Source organism: Myxocyprinus asiaticus, chromosome 21 (assembly GCF_019703515.2).
Source record: "Myxocyprinus asiaticus isolate MX2 ecotype Aquarium Trade chromosome 21, UBuf_Myxa_2, whole genome shotgun sequence".
Classification (NCBI taxonomy): domain Eukaryota; kingdom Metazoa; phylum Chordata; class Actinopteri; order Cypriniformes; family Catostomidae; genus Myxocyprinus; species Myxocyprinus asiaticus.
The window spans coordinates 8452225-8469015 of record NC_059364.1 but is presented as its reverse complement, the minus strand read 5'-3'; the positions used below and the strand labels follow the sequence as shown (position 1 = coordinate 8469015).

General features: G+C 37.0%; 2 protein-coding genes across 3 annotated transcripts in view; one reads left to right on the top strand and one right to left on the bottom strand.

The window, feature by feature from the left end:
• Positions 1-1620: 1620 nt before the first annotated feature.
• Positions 1621-7396, bottom strand: cisd1 (CDGSH iron sulfur domain 1). The gene is made up of 3 exons (XM_051647722.1): positions 7248-7396; positions 3788-3993; positions 1621-2629 (listed from the first exon to the last, which is right to left on the bottom strand). The coding sequence occupies exons 1-3, from the start codon at positions 7273-7275 to the stop codon at positions 2540-2542; spliced, it is 324 nt and encodes a 107-aa protein (XP_051503682.1). The 5' UTR covers positions 7276-7396; the 3' UTR covers positions 1621-2539.
• Positions 7397-7703: 307 nt separating this feature from the next.
• The window catches only part of polr1b (RNA polymerase I subunit B), a 17325-nt gene continuing 8237 nt past the window's right edge, over positions 7704-16791 (top strand). Inside the window, exons 1-10 of one of the 2 annotated variants that reach the window (XM_051647710.1) lie at positions 7704-7911; positions 8941-9108; positions 10668-10685; positions 13009-13155; positions 13574-13706; positions 13848-13984; positions 14088-14311; positions 15421-15592; positions 15688-15856; positions 16193-16474. In XM_051647710.1, the coding sequence (XP_051503670.1) occupies positions 7738-7911; positions 8941-9108; positions 10668-10685; positions 13009-13155; positions 13574-13706; positions 13848-13984; positions 14088-14311; positions 15421-15592; positions 15688-15856; positions 16193-16474 (1624 nt within the window). In that variant the 5' untranslated portion in view covers positions 7704-7737. The remainder of the gene's footprint in view (positions 7912-8940; positions 9109-10667; positions 10686-13008; positions 13156-13573; positions 13707-13847; positions 13985-14087; positions 14312-15420; positions 15593-15687; positions 15857-16192; positions 16475-16791) is intronic. The other variant, XM_051647711.1, reaches the window with a different exon arrangement.

The following is a 16791-nucleotide window of genomic DNA, read 5'->3' as shown; positions in this document are numbered from 1 at the left end:
ATTCATGTGTAAATTATTGTCAGACCTATTCTGAAGCGGCGCAGAACAGGCATTGTCATGTGGCACCTGTTACTTTTCTCTGCGTTGTTCAGGATGCACCAATCACAGTCGTTTGTGATTACTGTATAAGGGCCTTTTTTTAATCATTATTTGAAGATTACACGGGCAGATTTCTATTTGTATTTTAGGCCCAATCATTTAAAATAATGGATTTCTATTTGTATCTTAGGCCCAATCATTTAAGATAATAGATTTAAACAAGCATACTTTTCATGTAAAAATATTTCCTATCTAATTCTTAATCAAAACACGTCCTGAGTTTTGTGAGTATTTGTAATATTTTAACTAAAATTTCATATTTTCTGCACACAATGTATAGCATTTAGCCAATACATGCTTTATTTTGCATATTGGAGAAGAACATTGGGGTAGACAGAAAAATAATTCTTTGTCTATAACATTTACATTTATTCATTTAGCAGACGCTTTTATCCAAAGCGACTTACAAATGGGGCAACAATATAATAAGAGCTGTAATACAAGTCTCACATAACTTAGAGCAGTACACATGGAAAGGTGTTTTGTTTTGTTTTGTTTTTTAAAGAACTACAGGAAAATACAGGAAATAATATAAAACATTTGTTATCAAATTAGTGCTAGTAAAAAAACAAGCTATTACTTATTGTGGGACAGAGGAATAGAAAACGAGACTTGTTATATGAGGAAATATTGTGCCTATAGACACTATCGCATTCTTAATATCTTAACATTTTGAATAATGTCCTACTTGCACTGTATCTGTACCAACGTTCAAACCAAACCTACGTCCTTGCTTTGAAGCTCCAAAGAGCACATAAAGGCAGCATAAAAGTAATCCATACGACTCCAGTGGTTAAATCTATAACTTCAGAAGCAATATAATAGGTGTGTGAGAAACCGATCAATTTTTAAGGCCAGGAGATGTGAATCGGCAAAAATAAAAGAAGAATGTGGAAGTGAAAGTGGAGATTTATAGTAAACAAAGACTTAAATATTGATCTGTTTTTCACCCACACATATCATATTCTGAAGATATGGACTAAATGACTGGAGTCATATGGATTAATTTTATGCTGCCTTTATGTGTTTTTTGGAGCTTCAAAGTTCTGGTCACCATTCACTTGCATTGTATGGACCTACAGAGCTGAAACATTCTTCTAAAAATCTTCGTTTGTGTTCTGCAGAAGAAAGAAAGTCATACACATCAGGGATGGCATGAGGGTGAGTAAATGATGAGAGAATTTTCATTTTTGGGTGAACTATCCAATAAGGGCACGTTCAGACCAAACGCGTACTTGCAGGGGGGACGCATGTTTACACTGATAAACAAAAAACACAACGCAAAAAAGTCTTAGGGGTGAACAGCCCCTCACTCAAGCCCGCAAGCTAAATCGATGTTTAAGTCGACGATAGCATGGCAAAAATGTCATTTTATTCCAACAATTTGGACTGTGAAATTGTAAAGTATTTGAATTTTGTGTATTTTTTAAATAGTTTTTGCACCCTTAGTTACATCATGTTGAACCGGGTTGCACCTGTGCCTTTCAACATCTCACAAAACTGCGCAGCAGCTCTTCATCATCTGTTTGACAATGTTTATTTAATATCAAACCCTACGTACAGTGTACTTTTCTGAGAGAGAGTGAGAGAGAGAGAGAAATACAATCATTAAACAGAAAAGGTGCTCAAAAACCTGATTTTGCTCCATGTAAGCTTTTTTGTCTGGCTATAGAAATACATTTCCTCACATCAGCAAATATATAGAGCTATTCCACAAGCACACATTTCTGAATGACAGAGGGTAAAGTACAATTAGGGTGAATAAATAAGTCTCATCTCACCAAATTAGATTTTAAATACCATAAAATGGTACCTTTAATATTTAGTGACTATGGTTCAAAAATATTGATTAGAAGAAAATGCCACTTTTATCTTTAAATACATAATTGAGAGATAAGGTCACATGTGAAGTTTAATAGGCAATACAAGCAAAGCCAAATGAGAAGGTGGCCGTTTGGTTTTCATTCAGGTTTGACATTTATCTCTTAAAACACAAAACTCAGTTCAAACCTCCACTAATGTGTTTCCAGTCCTCCAAGGAGTACAAGATTTCAGCTACTGTAGCTACAGTGACTTCCACCAGTGTTTAAGCAGACATATATCACATCATATTCAGCAGAACATTTGGATAAACCAGTACACATCAGTCACCCTATGAAGTTCAAGTAGATAAAGGAGAAAAAATATATGTATACCTCAACAATTATCCCCAGATGCTTAATTCAAAGATCAAAATTGATCAAAGTACCAAGACCCATGTTATACTTCTGGTTTGAGAACAGATCACTGGAACCAGTTAAGCATATACGTATGATCAAACTCACACACACAGGATAACATAATTAACACATTTAATATCATCAACCCTGACCACACAAATAAGCGAAGACACACTAATCTCTATAACTGAGAATGGACTGTTGTGAGCGGTGGGAATGCCTTAGGCCTCCTTGCGTTTTATGATCAGAGGACCAACGTTGTCTCCAGTTTCCTGATTGTGTTTCGCATGTGCGCCATCACAGTATGGAAACTGTAAGAAAGAAAACAGAGACAACGTTCACAGTGCCTAATGCTGTATTCTACAGAATAACATGATACTGAGAAAAATACAATTTAAGGGGCCACACATAAAAAAAATGCATGAATGTCATTGCATACCAAAATATCAGACCAGATGGCATTTATTTAAAAGAAAGATCAAGCAAAAGATTTCACATAAAATATTTTTTAAATGTTTTAAATGATGAAGCATATAATATACTGTTCAAAATTAAGACAAAAATTAGAGTAATTGGTTTAAAGGAATATTCCCGGTTCCAAGCTCGGTAGAATTTGTGGCATAATGTTGAGTACCACAAATAAATTGACTGATCACTCCTTTTCTTTAAAAAAAGTAAAAATCTGGGTTACAGTGAGGCACTTACAATGGAAGTGAATGGGGCCAATCCATAAACATTAAAATACTCACCATTTCAAAAGTACAGCCACAAGACGTAAATAATATGCATGTTGGCATGATTTTAGTGTGATTAAATCGCTTACTAATCTTTTCTGTGCAAAGTTATAGTCAGTTTGACAACTTAGTTGCCATGACGATGTAATGCCCTAAACCCTAAAATGACTGTAAAAATTACAATTTTAACAGAAGAATAAATGTAAGTGCTTTTGTAAAATTATGAGCTTCACATATCTGCCTTTAAACCTTCCAAAAATTGGCCCAATTCACTTCCATTGTAAGTGGCTCACTGTAACCTTGATTTTTGCAGAAAAGCAGATGGACAGATGAGTCGAAATTATTTTTTGTGGTAATCAACATAATGCTACAAATGCTGTCGATTGAGCTTAACTTGTATTGAACCTGGAATAGTCCTTTAATTACATTATTTGTACATAATAAACCATTCTCCTGATTTCATGAAGGTTAATTACAGATTGGAGCCAGATTTCTAACCCAAAATTCTCCAGCACTGTTCCTGCACATTACTTTAGTTTTAACTTGCTTTGGACACAAACCTAAATGAGCAGCTAATGAACAAATACCCACATTTCTTATAGAAAGGATTCTATATTTTGAGTTTTTATGTTTTAGGGTTAAACAAACGCTGGTTGTTTGTCGTCTTAATGATCACTGTAATAGTGACGCATTGCAAGATGCACTGAATTCGTTTCTGAGATGTGTTTCTCTCACCTTTTTGGATCTCCAGCATCTACAGTATACGGCTTTGTCGCCCAGGTCCTCAATATCAAATGCATGCACCACTTTGGGGTTGTCTTTCTGAAGATCAAGGTTCACCTTTGGCTTCACACATTTGTCTTTGTTGCAAAATGTTTTGTAGATGAGAACTCCCACTGCAGCAGCTCCAAATGACACAGAGATTGCAGTGACGAGCTCAGCTGGAGGGGAACAGAACAGATCGTACCAACCAAACATTCTACTAATATATATATATATATATATATATATATCAGTTGTGCTCAAAAGTTTGCATACCCTTGGAGAATTGGTAATATATGTACTATTGCTAAAGAAAACATGAGTAAGCAGGCAAAACACATTTCTTTTATTTCTTATGGGATTCATATTCAACTGTAGGTTATAAAAGAATGGCACAATCATATAACAAAATATGGCAACCCCTGTTCAAAAGTCTGCATACCCTTAGTTCTTAATAATGTGTATTGCCCCTTTTAGCATCAATGATAGCATGCAGTCTTTTGTAATAGTTGTCTATGAGGCCCCAAATTCTTGCAGGTGGTATAGCTGCCCATTCGTCTTGGCAAAATGCCTCCAGGTCATGCAAAGTCTTTGATCGTCATGCATGAACCGCATGTTTGAGATCTCCCCAGAGTGGCTCGATGATATTAAGGTCAGGAGACTGTGATGGCCACTCCAGAACCTTCAACTTTTTCTGCTGTAACCACTGGAGGGTCAACTTGGCCTTGTGCTTAAGGTCATTGTCGTACTGGAAAGTCCAAGAGCGTCCCATGCGCAGATTTCGTGCAGAAGAATGCAAATTTTCTGCCAGTATTTTCTGATAACATGCTGCATTCATCTTGCTATCAATTTTCACAAGATTCCCCGTGCCTTTAGAGCTCACACACCCCCAAAACATCAGTGAGCCACCACCATGCTTCACAGTGGGGATAGTATTCTTTTCACTATAGGCCTTGTTGACCCCTCTCCAAACATAGCGCTTATGGTTGTGACCATAAAGCTCTATTTTGGTCTCGTCACTCCAAATTACAGTGTGCCAGAAGCTGTGAGGCGTATCAAGGTGTTGTCGGGCTTTTCTGTGGCATTGGCGCAGTAAAGGCTTCTTTCTGGCAACTCGACCATGCAGCTTATTTTTGTTCAAGTATCGTCGTATTGTGCTCCTTGAAACAACCAAACTGTCTTTTTCCAGAGCAGTCTGTATTTCTCCTGTGGTTACCTGTGGGTTTTTCTTTGTATCCTGAACAATTCTTCTGGCAGTTGTGGCTGAAATCTTTCTTGGTCTACATGACCTTGGCTTGGTGTCAAGAGATCCCTGAATTTTTCACTTCTTAATAAGTGATTGAACAGTACTGACTGGCATTTTCAAGGCTTTGGATATCTTTTTATATCCTTTTCCATCTTTATAAAGATCCATTACCTTGTTACGCAGGTCTTTTGACAGTTCTTTTCTGCTCCCCATGGCTCAGTATCTAGCCCGCTCAGTGCATCCATGTGAGAGCTAACGAACTCATTGACTATTTATACACAGACACTAATTGCAATTTAAAAAGCCACAGGTGTGGGAAATTAACCTTTAATTGCCATTTAAACCTGTGTGTGTCACCTTATGTGTCTGTAACAAGGCCAAACATTCAAGGGTATGTAAACTTTTGATCAGGGCCATTTGGGTGATTTCTGTTATCATTATGATTTAAAAAGGAGCCAAACAACTATGTGATAATAAATGGCTTCCTATGATCAATATCCTTAAATAAAAGACAGTTTTGTTTTGCATGATCAGTCATATTTTCAAAATCAATGCCAAAATTTCACAATTTCTGCCAGGGTATGCAAACTTTTGAGCACAACTGTGTATATATATATATATATAGCTCTGGAAAAAATAAAGAAACCACTGCAAAATTATCAGTTTCTCTGGATTTACTATTTATAGGTATGCGTTTAGGATCAGTGATGATCTGGGGGTGCTTCAGTAAGGCTGGAATTGGGCAGATTCGCCTTTGTGAAGGACGCATGAATCAAGCCATGTACAAGGTTATCCTGGAAGAAAACTTGCTTCCTTCTGCTCTGACAATGTTCCCCAACTCTGAGGATTGGTTTTTCCAGCAGGACAATGCGCCATGCCACACAGCCAGGTCAATCAAGGTGTGGGTGGAGGACCACCGAATCAAGACCCTGCCATGGCCAGCCCAATCTCCAGACCTGAACCCCATTGAACACCTCTGGAATGTGATCAAGAGGAAGATGGATGGCCACAAGCCATCAAACAAAGCCGAGCTGCTTGAATTTTTGCGCCAGGAGTGGCATAAAGTCACCCAACAGAAATGTGAAAGACTGGTAGAGTATGCCAAGACGCATGACAGCTGTGATTGAAAATCAAGGTTATTCCACCAAATATAAATTTCTGAACTTTTCCTAAGTTAAAACATAAGCATTGTATTGTTTAAAAATCAAATCAAATCACTTTTATAGTCACACAGCCATATACACAAGTGCAATGGTGTGTGAAATTCTTGGGTGCAGTTCCGATCAACATAGCAGTCATGAAAATGAACATGAACTTGTTTTCTTTTCATTATTTGAGCTCTGTAAATGCTGCATCTTTTTTGTTATTTTGACCAGTTGTCATTTTCTGCAAATAAAAAAAAAAACAAAACAATATTTTTATTTGGAATTTGGGAGAAATGTTGTCAGTACTTTATAGAATAAAACAAAAATGTTCATTTTACTCAAACACATACGTATAAATAGTAAATCCAGAGAAACTGATCATTTTTCAGTGGTCTCTTAATTTATTTCTAGAGCTGTATATATATATATATATATATATATATATATATATATATATATTATATATAATACAATAATAAAAAAATATAATTAATAATAAATTCTATATTTACTTATAAATGTAAATGTAATATTTTATATATTGACATTTGTAATAAATAACTATATCATATCATAATATAAAGTGGCTGATTAATGTTTTTACCATACAAAGATTCTACATGTCTCTTTTTTCTCCAACAATATCACAATGCCAAATCGACAGTTTGAACCATAAAATGTCAAAATAAATCATAAGTAATCATACATATATATATATATATATATATATATATATATATATATATATATATATATACCTGATGTGAAATAGTAATATATCAGTTTATTTAATTCTTTATGTATTGGACTAAAAGTGAACACACAGAGAAATCCAGAGACCCACATTTAGATTTAACAACCTGCTGAAATATGTTTGTGACTCACATCTGAGATATTTATGTTTATTATATTAGTTTCTATTAAAACTCCTGCAGAACAATGCCCATATACAGAACACCTAGAGCATGACCAAACAGCGTCTTTACCTCTACGAAACACTCGCACATTTACGTAACACATTAATCTTTAAAAACAGCTTTACCTTTACTGAAGGTGTTTGAGGCGCTCATGTTTGATTGTTTTAGTTATATTAGCCTGTTGTTATTTGCTCATAATTTAGAGATCTATAAGCGTCTTCAAGGCCAAGCAGAGAGTCCAAAGTGTTTAACGAAGCGCTATATTTGCGCAGTGAACGCGAATAAAGTGGGGTACTTCACAAAATTGACTTTTATTTTGACTTGATGGATGTCCTTGGTTTGTGCATGTGCTCGGTTATGTTTTTGCCTGTCAAAACAAGTCTGTTTTTTCAGACCATAAATACGTGAGACTGAAACAAAGTTAATTAATTTAAAAATGATAACCCCACCATAACCTAAAGAAATAACCCTTTTAAAATCCACTTTGAAGCTGACATTTATCATTTAGCACCGGCCTTTTTCAACTTTTATTTTGAAATTGAGTTACAGGAAGTCGGACCTTCTTCCGTCGGCATCACGTTGACGAACACACGTGTGTGCACACTGCACAGAAATATGGATCTCTCGAAATGGTGTAATTTATCCTCTAGTCCAAGTTTAAAGCACCTGACAGAGGCAGGGTTTGGTGTCCCTAAAGAGAAACAGCATGTGCCGGTACAGGAGCTGGTGAAAGCGCACATTGAGTCCTTTGATCAGGCAGTGACTGATGGATTATGTCGAGTTGTTGAGGTGAGCAGCAGAGATGCGTTAGATTTTGCAGCACACATGTATTCCGATAGGATATATATATATATATATATATATATATATATATATACACAGGGTTGGGAGGGTATTTTTTCCACTACAGATTACAGAATACATGCTGTAAAATGTAATTTGTAACGTATACCGTTAGATTACTCAAGGTCAGTAACGTAATCTAAATACTTTGGATTACTTCTTCAGCACTGGTAGATTTTTTCAGTTGTTTTGACTATAAAAACTCTGCCAGTACAGTAAGACAAAATGCACATGTTAAAAATACATTCTCTGAAAAACCTAAATATCTTATGCAGTGTTGTTTCTAAAACAAGATAAATCAAATTGATCTTGTTTTAAGGATTTTTTGATATTTTTACAGGAAAACAATACAAAAATTATTATCAAGAATTTGATTTTTGTCCTGATATCAAAGATCTTACTAGAAAAAAAGAAATTATGATCCAACGTGAATTTTCTTGATAAAAAAATATGATCGTGCCTGGTAACATGTGCATGTAAAATGGCTAGAAATAGCATTTTAGCTTAGCGTAAAGCTGACAATTTATACAAGGTTTATTTCTATTTCTTCTGCTCAACTTCTGTCTGCTCATATGAATGTGACACATCATAAGAGTGTTTCACCGCTGTTCAAATGCACTTTGGATCACATCATTTAAATGTGTAAATGTTTTCTATCTGAAAGGACTAAATATTAAATGAAACAAATGACAATAAAATGCAAAATAATCTCTTCAGTAATCAAAATACTTCTTGAATGTAACTGTATTCTAATTACCAATTATTTAAATTGTAACTGTGGTGGAATACAGTTACTTATATTTTGTATTTTAAATACGTAATCCCGTTACATGTATTCCGTTACTCCCCAACCTTGTGTGTGTGTGTGTATATGTGTGTATATATATATATATTATATTATATTATATTATATTTAGATTGCATGCAGATGCTGGCTAATAACAGCAGTATTCACTAAAATGTCTTTGTGTTTAGGCTATTCCTCCACTGGAGTTCATGTTCAAGGGAGACCGAATCAGTCTGTCTTTTTTGGAAGCCACCATTCACAAGCCAGCAGTTGCTAAGGGAGGAATCAGCAAAGACCTGCGGATCTTCCCAGCTGAGTGCAGGGGCAGGCGCTGTACATACAGAGGGAAGCTGGTGGTAAGACTGGCATGAATGTGAGGGGAATAAGGCTTTAGAAATGAGTACATCTGGTTTGTTGTGACTTCATTGGTATTTGAAGGCAGACTTGTTTTTTTTCAGTGGCAATTTAATAAACACCAGAGAGCCCTTATAAACATTATACAATTTAAATTTGCTGTAAGCTAGGGTGACCAGATGTCCCCGTTTTCTAAGGACAGCCCCGGTTTTTGGTGGGCTGTCCCCATTTTTACAGAGCGTTCAAGACAGTATTCATAGTGAAATATTATATTGCAAGAAAGCCTGAGCAGGAAAGCCTACCATGTGGTGTTTATTTTGACCAACAGGGGGGGCTGCTCGCTAAAGCAGCTTCAATTCATTTGTCTTACTTCACTGATTACTTGGTCCAGCCAGTTTTGCCATTAAGAACTGGACCAGGCAACTGAAGAGAATTATCATAATTGTTATAAGCTTAAAAGTAAGGCACATACTAGCTATTTATGTTATAAAGTTATATTGTTATGCATTTTTTATAACAGGTTCTGAATTCGGCGTGGGATAGTATTGAACGTTTGGCCTTCATAATGTGGGAATTCCCACAGAGACTGCACAATATATAACATGCTGGTGAAAAGTAGTCAAATTAATTCCCGCAGATGAACAAATAAAATCAACAATTTTATCTTTGTATTGGACTGTAAAACCAATCAGTGTGATAACCTCTTATTGTGATCAATGTAATATTCACACACTAAAGGAAGCACCTTCTCACATATTTGCTCATTTGTTGTTTTAACATATACTTGCAATAAATTTCAAAGAAGAATATGACATTAATAACATGGAAAAATAAAAATGTATAATAAAATACCTGCAAAGAAATATACAGTAAATCAGCACATCAGAGCATAGATTTGCAACTTGCAGGGAAACAAGTGACTGAAACGGAGCACCATAATACATAAGACTTGATCAAAATAAAAGGTAGTAATGAAGAAAAACGGGTCCATATGAGATACACAAACAGTTAGGTAAAATAGTATTATGATAATAATAATTACTATTATTAGACCACTAAAAATGATCAACTTTTACCTCCGTGTTTGAATTTCATTGAGACTAAGGCATGATTCAGTAGAGCATGATACACCACAACGTAAATATTATTTCCATGATTTGTTAACTTTATATTTTTTGCCAAATCATCTTGCAGATTCACTAATGTGTTCAGATAACATAAGAATTTGTTTTTATTGAGTAAACTAATGGCATAATGGCAATGCACTGATATAATGTAAAAAATTAAATACAAATGTATTTACTATACCTTTTTATTCAAATTATTATTTATTTTATTGTATTTTCAAATTTTGTTTTAAATGAACTCAAAATTTTAAGGCTACCATGTTACTTTAAGTTAAACAAAATCATTTCTTACAGTGCATAGTTCAGCACATTACCACATTCACCATGGTCAAAATACATAAAATCCGATTTGTCCACTTTTTTTAGTAGGTAACATGAAATTTCAGTGACCTATTGACCACTGAACTTGAAATGTCCCCGTTTTTTCATTCCAGAAATCTGGTCACCTAACTGTAAGCTGTGTTTTGGAATAGCTCTCACAAAATGTTCCTGTTACCTGACAGATATTACTGAAATACACTGATCAGCCACAACATTAAAACTACTGACAGGTGAAGTGAATAACATTTATTATGTCGTTACAACGGCACCTGTCATGGGGTGAGATATATTAGGCAGCAAGTGAACAGTCAGTTCTTGAATTTCATGGGTTGGAAGCAGGAAAAATGGGCAAGGGTAAGGATCTGAGCGACTTTGACAAGGGCCAAATTGTGATGGCTAGACGACTGGGTCAGAGCATCTCCAAAATGGCAGGACTTGTGGGATGTTCCCAGTATGCAGTGGTTAGTACCTACCAAAAGTGGTCCAAGGAAAGACAACCGGTGAACCAGCGACAGGGTCATGAGCGCCCAAGGCTCATTGATGCACGTGGGGAGTGAAGGCTAGCACGTCTGGTCCGATCCCACAGAAGAGCTACTGTAAAACAAATTGCTGAAAAACGTAATGCTGGCCGTGATAGAAAAGTGTCAGAACACACACTTCATCGCAGCTTGCTGCGTATGGGGCTGCATAACTGCAGACCGTTCAGAGTGTCCATGCTGACCCTGTCCACTACCGAAAGTGCCTACAATGGGCATGTGAGTGTCAGAACTGGAGCAATGGAAGAAGGTGGCCTGGTCTGATGAATCACATTTTCTTTTAGATCATGTGGACGGCCGGGTGTGTGTGCGTTGTTAACCTGGAAAAGAGATGGCAGCAGGATGCACTATGGGAAGATGGCAGGCTGGCGGAGGCAGTGTGATGCTCTGGGCAATGTTCTGCTGGGAAACCTTGGGTCATGGCATTCATGTGGACGTTACTTTGACACATACCACCTACCTAAAGATTGTTGCAGACCACATACACCCCTTAATGAGAACGGTATTCTCTGATGGCAGTGGCCTCTTTCAGCAGGATAATGTGCCCTGCTTCACTGCAAAAAAATGTTAATGAATGGTTTGAGAGACATGACAGAGTTCAAGGTGATGACTTGGCCTCCAAATTCCCCAGATCTCAATCCGATTGAGCATCTATGGGATGTGCTGGACCAACAAGTCCGATCCATGAAGGCCCCACTTTGCAACTTACAGGACTTAAAGGATCTGCTGCTAACATCTTGGTGCCAGATACCACAGGACAACTTCAGAGGTCTTGTGGAGTCCATGCCTCGATGGGTCAGAGCTGGGACCTACACGATATTAGGCAGGTGGTTTTAATGCTGTGTCTGATCTGTGTAAGTGTCCTGAGAAATCACAACTGTCTCTGTTACTGGCGTAGTCTCCGTAGTAAACAGCCAAAAAGAGTCAGGGTTACGGGGAGCACTTTTTTAGCTTGTCAGAAAGCTTAGCCAATTAGAAACGCGCTCTGCCTGGCAATCATTTTGTGCATGTGCCGGGTTGGCTGACATGTCTTTGGAGGGCGGGGTTTTGGAGAGAGGTTGTGTTTAGAAGGAATGGGGGGCGGTATAGATGAGTGGTAAATTAAAGGGATAGTTGACCTAGAAATTAAAATTCTTGTCATTTACTCACCCTCATGCCATCCCAGATGTGTATGACTTACTTTCTTCTGCAGAACACAAACAAATATTTTTAGAAAAATATTTCAGCTCTGTAGGTCCATACAATGCAAGTGAATGATGGCCAGAACTTTGAAGGTCCAAAAAGCGCATAAAGGCCACATAAATGTAATCCATAAGACTCTGCTGGTTTAATCCATATTTTCAGAAGCGATATGATATTTGTGGGTGAGAATATAAATGTATCTCCACTTTAACTTTCATGTTGTTCTTCTTTTGTTTTTGACGATTCGCATTCTTTGTGCATATCGCCACCTACTGGTAAGGGAGGAGAATTTATAGTAAAAAAGGACTTGATCTGTTTCTCACTCACACCTATCATATCGCTTCAGAAAATATGGATTTACCCACTGCAGTCGTATGAATTACTTGCTGCCTTTATGTGCTTTTTGGACCTCACGGTTCTGGCCACTAATTACCTGCATTGTTTGAACCTACAGAGTTGAAATGTTTTAAAAATCTTCATTTTTGTTCATCAGAAGAAACTCATACATCTGGAATGGCATGAGGGTGAGTAAATGAACTATCCCTTTACAAATGGATGAAATCGCTTACAGCACCTTTTAATAGTAGTAAATGTACACAAAATTGTTTAAATAAAACACTTTTGTATGTTTAAACAATATAATACTGTTATCAGCTGATGCCAATAATCTCAGAATAGCCAAGTTGTTAGATGGTATTTTTTAAGTAACAAGTGTCAATGTTTTGTCTTTTTACAGGTGGATGTGAGTTGGTCTTTGAATGGAGTTCCTAAAGGAATCATCAAACAGTCTTTGGGTCAGGTGCCCATCATGGTTAAATCTAAACTGTGCAACCTTCATGGTCTATCACCCAAAGAACTCATTGAGCATCATGAGGAAGCTGAGGTGTAAATCACAAACCTTCTGAAACTAAAGCATGCAAAACAATGCAAACAGTGTATGACTTTAAACAATCCATTTTGCTTTTGCAATTCAACATATTTTAGAGAGAACCGGTATATTAAAAAGATTTAGGACAGGACTTAATTTTATCAACTGGGATTAATTGGATCAGGAAAACTGGGTGTGACAGAATGGAAGAATGTGGTTGGAGGGGAGGGGCTGAAAAGTAAGAGGGATTGATGACATTATCAGAGTTTCAGAGGTTAACATGCACCTGTGAATTGCACACAATAAGACCAGGAACATGCATTGCAAATAAAGTGAATTTTGATTTCATGTTGACTTCAGTTGGAATCTTGGATGAAATTACACTTTTGTCTAAGTGTTATGTTCTCATCTAATGTCAATGTCACTTTCGCAGGAAATGGGTGGTTATTTTATTGTGAACGGCATAGAGAAGGTGATTCGTCTGCTGATCATGCCAAGGAGGAACTATCCCATCGCCTTGATAAGACCAAAATTTAAGAGCAGAGGACAAGGCTACACTCAATATGGTGAGTAATGCCTGTGTCCCATAAAATATTACAAATCTGGAATTCTCAATAATTTGATAGAACAATAGATAGTGTTAGAGGCCCTGATTTATAAAAATGCACAGATTGATTGTGTTATTAACAGTCTCACTTTGTGTTCAGCTATTTCAATGCACTGTGTAAGAGATGAACACACAGCCATTAATATGAATCTTCATTACCTGGACAATGGAACAGTCATGCTGAATTTCATTTACCGGAAAGAGCTGTTCTTTCTTCCCTTGGGCTTTGCGCTAAAGGTAAAATGAATCAAGTATACCAGTTGGCTGTGTATTATCTATGTATATTTTTATGGAGAACATTTCAGTATCACTTATGTCATCTACCTTTTTTTTTCTCAAGGCTTTAGTGGACATCTCAGATTTTCAGATCTACCAGGAGTTGATCAAAGGCAGGGAGGAGAACTCTTTCTATAAAAGTTGTGTGTCAGAAATGTTGCGTCAGGTCATGGACGAGGGCTGCACAACTAAAGGGAAAGTGCTCAGTTATCTGGGCGAACGTTTCCGGGTCAAACTCAACCTCCCAGAATGGTTCACTCATGAGCAGTGTGCTCATTTCCTCTTAGAGTAAGTCCCAAGTGCTGTTAATCACATTTCAGTTTTGACTCATTAATATACTATATATACTGTGTGTGTGTGTGTGTGTTTCACCTTTTGATGTTATTCAATATTTTTTGGACTGAACTGGTCATATTTATTCAATGTATTTTTGCCAATTAAATAAAAAATAAGAGGCAACATACAGAATTATTTGTTTTTGTTTTATGCATGTTTTCTAAACCAGTTTTTAATAAATGAACAAGGATTACTCTTTATTTTTATTGATATGTCTAAATTTAATAACACAAGAAACTGTAATATTTGATTTAATTAAAACATTTTAATTTATGAACAATTTTAAGCTGGGATTTCCTTGAACATTTTTTAAAGAAAGTTCTCCCAAAAATAAAAAATTCTCATAATTTACTCATACACGTTATCACAGATGTGTATGCCTTTTTCTTCAACAGAACACAGACGAAGATTTTTAGAAGAATATCACAGCTCTGTAGGTCCGTATAATGCAAGTGAATGGTTACCAAAACTTTGAAGCTCAAAAAGTGCATAAATGCCACATAAAAGTAATCCATAAGACACTAGTGGTTTAATCCATATCTTCTGAAGCAATCCAGTTGTTATTTGGTGAGAACAGACTAAAATATAACACTTTTTTCCCCACTATAAATCTTGACATAAGCAGTCTCCTTGGCGATCATGATTTCAAGCTAACTAGTGCCATGTAGCGATCTGTGCATTTGTCAAGAACTAGGAAGTGTAATCGAGCTTGAAATCATGATTGTGCCTAGAGACTGCAATGGCAAGATGTACAGCTACATTTTGGTCTGTTCTCACCCAAAACCGATTAGATCGCTTCAGAAGACATGGATTAAACCACTGCCTTTGTGCTTTTTGGAGCTTCAAAGTGTTCATCACCATTCACTTGCATTGTCTGGACCTGCAGAGCTGAGATATTCTTTTAAAAAACTTTGTGTTCTGCAGAAGAAAGAAAGTCGTATCGTATACATCTGGGATGGCATGAGGGTGAGTAAATGACGAGAGAATTTTCATTTTTGGGTGAACTTTTCCTTTAAGTGGTGATGCAAACGAATTCATTCATTATTTTCTACTTTTTGCAGTGAATGTCTGTGTATACACCTGAAGTCAGATGTGGAGAAGTTTTACATGTTGTGTCTAATGACACGAAAGCTCTTCAGCTTTGCTAAGCAGGAGTGTATGGAGGAGAACCCTGACAGTCTGATGTGTCAGGAGGTGCTCACACCAGGACAGCTCTACCTTATGTTCATGAAAGTAAGCTCACTATTATCATGTGTTCACCTGTCTGTCTAGCCATAATAGTAAATATTAGAGAATGTGTTTCTAAATCTGTCGTGAATGCTTCTCAGGAGAAAATGGCAGGTTGGTTGGTGTCTGTGAAACTGGCATTGGCCAAGAGAAGTCAAAGAGTGGGAGGCCTGACCTCAGATAACCTCACTAAGATCTTCAATGCGGGCACAGATCTCACCAAAGCCTTTGAGTATCTGTTAGCCACAGGAAACCTGCAGTCAAAGACAGGTACAAAACTGTATGCTTGTGTGCATTAAAGGAATTGTTTGCCTAAAAATGAAAATTCTGTCATTATATAATACGGTCTGTAAATAACGTTATATGTACTGTATGCTGTTATTTATTTCTGTGGAACACAAAATTAGAAATTATTGGAGAATCTTTGTGTATTGAATTTCCATACAGTAACAGTTCATAGCGACAACGGCTGTCAAGCTCCAAAAAGACCATCATTAATATGACTTGTGCACTATATTTAAAGTTTTCTGAAGCCATTGATAATTTCGGACCGTTCCGTTTTATCAGAACTCAGATCTGTAATTTTAACCCCTGGATCTCCTGCAGGTCTGGGCATGCTGCAGGACACAGGCCTGTGTGTCGTGGCAGACAAGCTGAACTTCATCCGTTACCTGTCTCATTTCCGCTGCGTGCACAGAGGAGCCGCCTTTGCTAAGATGAGGACCACATCTGTGCGGAGGCTGCTGCCAGAGTCTTGGGGTTTTGTGTGTCCTGTACACACTCCTGACGGAGAGCCGTGTGGCCTTATGAATCACATGACAGCTCACTGTGAGATTGTGGCCCCAGTATATCCCACAACCACACTGCCAGCCTTGCTTTGCTCTCTGGGTAATGTCTGATTCAAAATTCCTTTAATATTTAAATATTTAAAAATTACCCTTTTACAATTTATAGACAACTGAATATAATATCCCTTACTAATACTTGGGCAGTTCCATGGTACAGTGTGGTACCAGATGCTAATACTATAGTTGGGGTAATCGAGTTTGGACTCGAGTCCGAGTCACAAGCCCAATTTTAACATACTTGTACTTGCCACGGACTCGGATGCATTTTTACTCTGACTTGACTCGGACTCGAGACTTTAGGATTTGGGATTTTTTCCGAGTCCATGGCATTTGTGATGCAATGACAAAAAAATAACG